At 34.1% G+C, this 9364-nt stretch overlaps 1 protein-coding gene across 1 annotated transcript; it reads right to left on the reverse strand.

Annotated features, from left to right (window-relative positions):
- Positions 1–1881: 1881 nt before the first annotated feature.
- On the reverse strand, positions 1882–5222 carry LOC120327076 (peroxidase skpo-1-like). The gene has a single exon (XM_039393468.2). It carries the CDS (start codon positions 5178–5180, stop codon positions 2424–2426), a length of 2757 nt encoding a protein of 918 aa, XP_039249402.2. The 5' UTR covers positions 5181–5222; the 3' UTR covers positions 1882–2423.
- Between the last annotated feature and the right edge of the window lie 4142 nt (positions 5223–9364).

Raw genomic sequence — 9364 nt, forward strand, 5'->3', positions numbered from 1 at the left:
AGAACAATTTTTAAACTCAAATCCGAGTTTATTTTACGATTTTGTCACATGCGAACACAAACTCACACTCCAGACCTCATGAAGGATATTAAGAATATCTACATTCTAAAAAATTCTATGACTGTTTATGTCTTCTTGAACGTTATAAAATAAAAAGGCGAATAATCACCCGCGATTGCACACAATCTTCCATGCAGCAGTACATTGCTCAATGTTTCAGATTTTTAAGTGATCAGAAATTTTTGAATCAACGAATAATCGGATTTGGTTTGGTGTATGTGCAAACGATATTATATAAGTGAATTAATTGTTCTTTGATGAGTTCCTTAATGATGTTTTCGTAGTTGCGGCTTAAAAAATTATCTTCACCCGTTTTAACTCCCGACCATATAAATCCTTTTAGGCTAAAATTTGACAATATAATGTGACATAAAAGCTTTATGATCGCAGGATTAATATAATGTTACGCAAGTAAATAGCAAAAGGATCTATTATCGAGCCTTACGTGTCAAATACAAACAATCTACCTCAGAACAATATTCAAAATTAAAGTTACATGCGATATCACGAGAAGGTTATCAGATACTTAGCGGTTTATCTTGCTGAACTTTATAGAGTAGCAATAACTCGCCATGTGGGTGAATATATCAAAACCGTAACGTCACGTTTCTATCATTATTTATTTCGGTGGTAGGCTGAAAAGTCGAAACATTTTCATAATTACCAGATTATTTATATTTATCATAATTCGACCAGAAAAATGGTAGAAGTGAATCAGTCGAAGGAACCTAATTTAAAAAATTGCTTTTATTATTGTCTGGGAAAATTTGCATCACAATTAAAGTATTTTGGAAAATTTTGGTTCAATTTTCAAAGAAGATCTTGAAAATTCGAATATTTAGGTCTATTATTTGTCCTTAGAGGACAATTTTCAAAATCTTGACGTAAAAGAAAACCACCAAAACTTGTGGTCGGAAACCTATATTTAAATCCGATTTAGCTTTTAAATACAGGTGAATAGTTGGTACATGTTTATTTTTCTTGCTTTGGATTTGTTTTCAGTCTAGATAAATTTGGTTAGACTGTTGGAATTACAAACGAAATAGAATGAATGATTGTTGAAAAAGTTTTTAATACTATTTTCAAATCTTATAGTCGTGAGTCATTTTCAAAAATGACCTATATGTTTACCTCGATATCAACAAAGTACCAATAAATGCATGTTTTATAATTAGATACTAACCAGCACATAATGGCAAACTTACATAAAGTTTGGGAACAATAAAGTATGATATAAAATCTGTATAGAAATCAAAAAGACGAGCTCAAGCATTTTATATCGTTTTACCGCGAAAATCAGTGATATTTTAGGAAGTGAATTTTCAAAATTATATTTCTGAAATGTGTCGTGTTTACAAGAAAAAACAAATTCTTGTAAGCACACAGAACAATGATCCAAAAAAAATTAGAAAATCCGAAACATTTTATATTAGACTTTGAAGTATAATTCTGGAAGCTGAAAAAAAATCATTTCGCTGTTACACGTGACTACTTCAATTTCGGGCCAAATCTTGACAAAAGATTCACCTCAGTGACGAGAACCTAATATTATATTTCTGAATTCATCGAGTATGGCCCACAGTTAAAACACCCTAGTTATATACCCCTATATGCTTGATCTGTACTAGATAATGTTTAATTTCATAAAACGCTACTATGAATTCATGCCCTATTATTAGCTGAGAGTTTTTCAATCAAATCCCCCTTTGGTCGATATATGTGAAAAGAAAAGTCCTATTTTTCATAATTTTTTAATTTTGTGATTTGAATTAGTATATGAAAGCTAACCCCTCATCTCTCAGAAGCATAATATCACATAAATATGCAAATGAAATATCATTTATTTAATGATAATTTTTGAAATAAAAGCGTAATATAGCATATTATAAATAAGCCATCTATAAAACAAACACCGGAAATTTTTGCCAAAAAACGTAAACAATAACTCAGATAGATATTGATATATAATTATAAAAATTTAGTTCAAAAATGATCTACAATAAAGGAACCGGAAATAAATATAATCTCAATAAAATTCAAGTTCCATTTGTCGGTCGAAGAGACCCGTGATCGTATCAATCTTATTTGTTGTAATATGAGAACGTGGGAGTGTAAATACAATGTATCAATTTATTTCATATTTTTAGTTCATTTTTCAAGTTACAAAAGTCATAGATTTGAAAAAAAATCAAAATTATACTTGTTTGGGCGGACTTAGGTGGAAAAAAGAAATGATCTGTTTAAGATAGTTTGTGTTTACTTTGCTTTGAATTTGCTACCAAATGGCAATAGTTTCAAATTGCATTCACAATCACTCGAAAATGCATATTAAATATTTTGAATAATTAATCTGCATAAGGAAATTAAGAATCACAGCATATATTATAAGTTGCGCACAAATGGTTGGAATACGATGACACAGCTGATGGAACTTTTCTAAATGTATATACATTCATAGCTTGAGGACAACAAATGTTGTAATAATTACAATAAGTCTCAGCCGTTTCTCTGACATCATCTGGTATGTGAGACAATGGAGGATTGTATATTTCTTCTTGGGGATTGTATATTTCTTCTAGAGGATCGTATATTTCTTCTTGGGGTTTGAAATAATGAGGGTATGGAGGTGTCGATTTAGTAACGGGCTTATAGGGCTGAGTGGGATAAGGTTGGTATGAATCTTTTTCCTGTTTCCCAGAACAGAGGGCCCGAATTTTATATCTTTGACATCGTCCTCTTAGCTGATCTTCATCCCGACAGGTGAACCCATCGTTGGCACTGAATTTATAAAAAACGTCACCGGTTTCTGATGCAAATTTACTACCAGACATCGCTTGAATTGCAACGATCTTTTTACAATTAAATGCACGTTCGTGTACAGATTGTGTTTGGTAGTTCAACTCAGGTGTGACCCATGACGACCAATAAACATCTTGTGAAACTTGGAACGGAAAATCTGTCATTTTTAAAGATCCAACTGGGCATAAGAATCGTATTTGTATCACACCCCTACCACCACGAGGAGTTCGTGTTTCATAATCCGAGTAATCTGAGCACATTTCGTCCGTCCTTTCCCTTAGTAATGTCGCTTTAATGTTTCTTAGGTCTATTCTCCACTCATTGCTGTGAGTGGTAACAAACCACGGAGTCCACACAGATTCGAAAAAAGATGGAGATTTTTTATTGAAATACGAATAGTCATCCCTCCACAAAGATAAATCCAGAGAATAGACGTTGGAACAGCTCACCATGCGGTTCGGTTTTCCTCTTTTCATTGTTAAAGGTGAGTTCATTACATATTTCATATCTTCTCCTGATTGGCATAGAATGCTAGAAAATGTTGTTTTCCTAATAGCTTCCAATTGTTGCCCAGTAAAAGCTGAAGGAGAGTCTTCATTTTCGTGCCAGAAACGATCTCCTTTTCTTATTCCTCGGAACCCATAAGCTAAAATACAAGCAAATGTAGGACCAACTTCCCCACCACTTACGTGGTTTTCTGCTATCGCTCCGGGGTATAAATCAATGTCGTCAACAACATCATATATCTTTTCTAACTTTCTTATTGTCTGAAGGGGGATTTCCGTTGAAAGATCAGAAAACGATTTTGCGCGAGACAGGCCGCACAATTCTCTGTATTTGTTATATCCAGGTAAACCGTGATCCCGTCCTCTCTGTGTATTGATTGCAAAAAGATCTCCGCCAAAGGATTTTCCAAACTGAGTAAAAAGTTGGTTGCGTAGTGCGTCAACAAGGGTACCATCAGTTTTTTCCGCGTTGTCAATCATGAAACCACGCAATATTGCGCCTGAACCACCGCCAAACCTGTCCAAAAGTGCATCTGATGTAAAAAATGTGCCTTCCGACTTTAAGTCAGGTATGTTTCCCTTGAAAAAACTGTTAACACGACTCAATTTTTCAGCTACCTGACTGTGGCCAAATCTAAATGCAGCAGTTGTAAATTCATTAGTAATACCCAGGTTATATCTTGCATCGTACCCGCCCCAAAATCCAACATCTGGTAGAATCAAATCAAATCTTTTTGACCATACTGGTCCCAGTAGTGGGGGAACGTACTCCCGGTAAGTAATTGATTGAAATATGGCAGAATAGATGTGACGGGCAACTTTGAAAACTTTGTCCGTATTCCAATGTCTGTTGATGGATTTCAGTTCTCTGCCAATATGATTGTGATAACGGGTCATAAGAGTCTGTATCGACTGCAAACCGGGATTTTCATTGACTCTAACGTCACCTGCGACAAAACAAGGAATGTTTACCGGGGTGTGAACTTTCTCTCGGCAGTCAATAGATTTTGAAATGGATGTGCGTTTCAGGTCGTCTTGGTTGGGAAGGTTTCGGTGGGGTCCTCCCACAGGATTTGTTACCATTAGCATTTCTCCTGCGTTGGATTTAGGATCACGAAGATCTCTTGTCTCTTCTTCTGACTTTCCATATATAAATGTAAGATCGATACAACTGGACATGGTGCTAATTTGCTCTCGATGAGAAAATTTACATCTGTTCAAACCAGTTGCACCTTTGGATCGAGAAACTCCCATGCACATCTTGTTTTCTAGTTCACGTTGTTCATCTCCGGGTGGAATCTTGATATTAAAGCAATCTTTGTGTGGATTTGCACAGTTGCAATCTAATCTTGATTTATCCTTGTTCTTTATAACTGGTGTATGGACAATATCATGGGCGAGCAACTGGCCAAACAGAACATGTAAATGCGATACGCCACTAGATATTTGTTTTCTGGATTCTTTCAACATATTAGACACTGTCCTGGTTGATGGTAACTCTCTAAACTCTCCCTGAGTTCTTGGTGAATCTTCCCCGTCATCGTACTCTGGAGGCAATAATCTCGGCATTACTGTATTGGAAGCTCCCCATGTTGGGTTTTCAACATTGTTACAGGAACCGTCAATATGCGGAAACTCATCTCTTGAACGACAAACTACATTTCTTATTAAACAAGATTTAGTATTTTTCTTATATTCTCTAGTATTTTTAGAACGTCGAGGTTCATTTGCTGATGGCACAAACTTGTATATTTCGCATACTGCCACACCGACCACGACAGCTAAAATAATACCGTGTACATATAGAAGCTTCATTGTGGCTGTTTCCTATGATATGATATTTAGGAATATTGGCCGCAGAATTTATATGCTATCGTGATCTGAGAAATATGAAAAAAGAAAAAAAATTATCAAATATATCTTTGTACCGTTATTCCGACGTAGCCTGTTGCTCGGAACAATTTTGCCCTAGGCTTTCTTAATAAAAATTAAAAAGGTTTCTTGTCAAGCGTGGGCCAATAAATATTGCAAGTTTAAATGGACGGTCTGTCTATGACAGAACTAGCTACAAAGATCAGCTATAAATAAAAATGTTCGACGTAATTAATAAAATAGGTTCACATAAGAAGAAAGTCGTTTTACAGCGTAAACACTCATTTTATAGCTTAATTTAAGAGTTAACGTATTGGACGTGTAACTTGGAATTGTAATGATCATTTACGAGAGAAATGAAACCGCAGCTGATAAAAAATTTGTAAATAGAAATACTATATATATATATATACGTCAATATGTCCACAAGCTGAAATCTGAAAATAGAGGAAGTATCTGACTGGACACTGACTTTGTCGGTTTTTATCTCACATTGTGACTATTCTAGTTGTTTGCATTCTGCTATGTGCAATACTTGACAATTTATAATGTTGATTTTTTCATTCATTAATATGCACTATATATATATATGTTAGAACCAGGACTATAAAATAAAACACTTAAACAATGCTACGGCAAAACGTGTATTGGCATTCTGGAAAGTTTGGCAAATTGTTTATCGTATAGTAAATACCGAAATATTTCGCATATATTGATTATTGTACACCCCAAAACATGGCACGAAACGATTTCTCCTATTTTACCATAATTGAAATATCAACATTTGCATTCTTTACAAAAATCCAAGTTTTAATAAAACATAAATTATGTCGATAAACCAACACGATATCACTCTGTAATTTTATTTAATACATAAACTTGTCATCCGATATTTATTTTGCTAACAAATACAAACTTGACACTTAATACGAATATCAATATCAGTGTAATTTTGTCTGAAATTTGAAACATTATTCAACCGTTATCTGTACCAATAGTGTATTTGAGAAAAACAACACGATACGCTGGCGTCAGGTTTGGCATTGTGACGTCCAAATTTTCCTAGATATTCTGTACTATACTGTCATCAAATAATAATAAAATATACATCAAGAATAAGTTCGACTATGTGGAAAAGAAAATCCATACAATACTACAATGACACACACATTCAACGGAATCGTTGGTTTCAGAGTAAAGTATGGTCATTTCAATCTGCTCTTTATTACCACATAGTGGTTATTATGGACAGTTTGAAAGTCCAAATGAAACACACTTGAAAACCTGTTGAACGCACACGAGAGACTTTTACAAAGTGTTGTCATGCAGAATATTCATTAATGATTAAACTTCAGTTTGATAATAAGGTATGCATATGAGTATAAATTGCAAATGAGTTGTGGAAAACAAAAGTTATATACTGACAAAATTCCCAAAGTCACATTCAAGAAAACATGCAAAGGCTAAATAAAATGCTTTTTTTACATTACTCGCGTGCTCTCATTGTGTTTTTAAAATATTTTCCCTCTGATCTCATAAAACTGCACTAAACGAACAACACTGAATACATTGATATTTAAAGACAGTCAAATCTCTCTCTAATAGAAAAACTTCACAATTCTAATATATTAGAATATCACCAAAATAAAATACTTTATCTATAATATAGACCGAGACCAACAATCGCCCAAACCTGTTCTTAGTAGTTTGTTCTGCATAGATATATTAGCACAAGTCTTCCACAAATAAATATTGCCCAAAGGCGAATCAGCCCTTTGCACCTTTCAAGTCGGAACCATAATTTTGATTACGACTTATTTATGTTTTAAAATTAATGTAGATCGTAAATGTCCACTGCACGAGTAACATGAGTAACGAGTGATTTTTTACACACAATTCAAAGCAGTTTCAACCCGCACGTCATTCTATTTGGTACTTCCGCAGTATGTGTCCGAGATGGTGGACACCAGGACGTAGTATGTGTACCTGGTTAGGGTTAGGCCATAATTCCAAGTACATATACTACGAGAGTCACCTGGCTAGTCCCCGTAACTCGTAATAAAACTAAAATAAGGAAAAATTGGACTAAAATTATGGCCTCACTCTAACCTTGTACATATACTACGTTCCGGTGTCCGCCATTTAGGTTCACATACTTTGGGAGTAGCCTACCTTCTATTTATTATAGGCTTTGAAAGCGCCGGTTTCAGAAGCTGTCCTACAAACTATTTCATGGATTCCGTGTATCTTAGTAGACATCACCCTTTAAAAATATTTCAATTTGTTTTGATTCTCAAGTATTCTTTATATTTTGAAACTCGACCATCTGAGCCATCTATATATTGTAATTTCATACGAAATATTTCATTTCTTTTTATCAATGTACACTTGCAAGAATGTAGTCATATCACCTTTCTAATTCCATAATTGCAACTAAGTGATTCAGTACCAGTAACAAAATGATACTGGTATCGAAAATATCGCATGGATACGGAACTGTTTGACTAGATACTTGGGATTAACTTATTCAGAGATCAAATTTTTTTTTTTTCGAAAAGATATATTATATCGTGTTATAAATTGAGTAATTCAGTCATGTTTGGGTTTTTTAGCGTTTGAAATTGTTTATTTTTTAACCAAGTCTTTGCAGTGATATAGGCTTTTTTACATTTCTGAGTAATTTTTTTTTCCAGGAAGGCCACCCATCACTTGTTATACCAATTGGTATTGGTCTCATGTTTCAATATTAATTTGATTTTCAACCAGATATGGAAAAAATACAGCAAAGTGACAAGAACGGATAATAAAATTACAACGGTTTATCACGTTTTTTTTTCGTTCTCCATCGGAAAATGCTGGTCAAAAAAGAAATTTTATAAATATTGTTATCGAGCTTGTGTTTGGAATAAATGTAAAACATCATTTTTTCTCAGTTTCTAAGATCGGTATTCTTCGGGACACCATTTGAATATGTCGAGTTCTGGTAATGGTGATTTCGACAGAGTTTCGACCTTACCTGGTATGTAGATCTGCGTTTGCGTTCAGTCATTATATATCCCTTGTAATATTATAGAAACAAAGCGTACCAGATGTGTCTCGTTTATCAATACAGTTTACGCCACCTTTATTACATACTTGCTACAAGCTGTTTGGGCTACAACTGAGGGGTCATGAACAAAATGTGACGTCATAATTCGACTCGACAATGGATTTGTTACATTTGCATGATATACAAATAAGCTACTGTATATGTAACATGCTAATGTAAATCAAGTAAGAATATTTGAAAAGATTAGAGATTTATTATGAGAAATACGATTTGGTGATAGAGAGTTGCAAAAGTTATTTGAATTACTAGGTGAGGAACACTAGGCCCCTGATTTGATTGGCTGAATGAATATATATATATTTATATATTATATATATATACTTTATAGCAGGGCTTCGCAACTACTTTTCAGCGCGACCCAAAAAAATTTTTCCTAATTTCTCGCGACCCAAGCATTTGGAAAACATGTAATTAGTTATCGGTTTTAAGACTATTATTGACACTAGCAATTTTCTTGTACAAAGTTATATGGAACTTATCACATAAAATCGTGAATAATAGCGTTTATTAGGACTAATGCAAATTATTAGCTTTGTGTTTTGAACACAACATATAAATTCGACGTTTAATTTGGGAGACAGCAACTCGAAGATCTTCTTCTACTTTTAGCCTTGATCTGTATTTGTTTTTTACCTATGAAAACGCAGAAAAGGTCTTTTCACATAAGTAGGTAGTTCCAAATGACAACAGAACATTCATTGTAGCAGCTGATAACTCCGGATATTCCTTTGCAACTGAAATCCAAAATTCAGCCAAACTTCTTTTGCCATCAAATGCGATCTTCAAACCGCGATCACTTGACAAGTCATCCAATGCTTCAATCAAATCTGATGATAGATGTTGTATATTTGATACTGTGGAACGTGATAATATCCAGTCGTGTTGCAGTGGTGTTGTGTTTTCGGGAAAATATATATTAAACCACTTCGAAATATCATGAAGATGACTGAATATGGACTGTTTCACAATGTTTTGACTGAACTCGTTTTCTTCGAGTAAATCGTTCAGCTCAGAAAAC

This window comes from Styela clava, chromosome 4 (assembly GCF_964204865.1).
Source record: "Styela clava chromosome 4, kaStyClav1.hap1.2, whole genome shotgun sequence".
Classification (NCBI taxonomy): domain Eukaryota; kingdom Metazoa; phylum Chordata; class Ascidiacea; order Stolidobranchia; family Styelidae; genus Styela; species Styela clava.

What these genes read in the sequence shown, in the direction of transcription:
- LOC120327076 (XM_039393468.2), bottom strand. Translation starts at nt 5,180, where the DNA reads ATGAAGCTTCTATATGTACACGGTATTATTTTAGCTGTCGTGGTCGGT.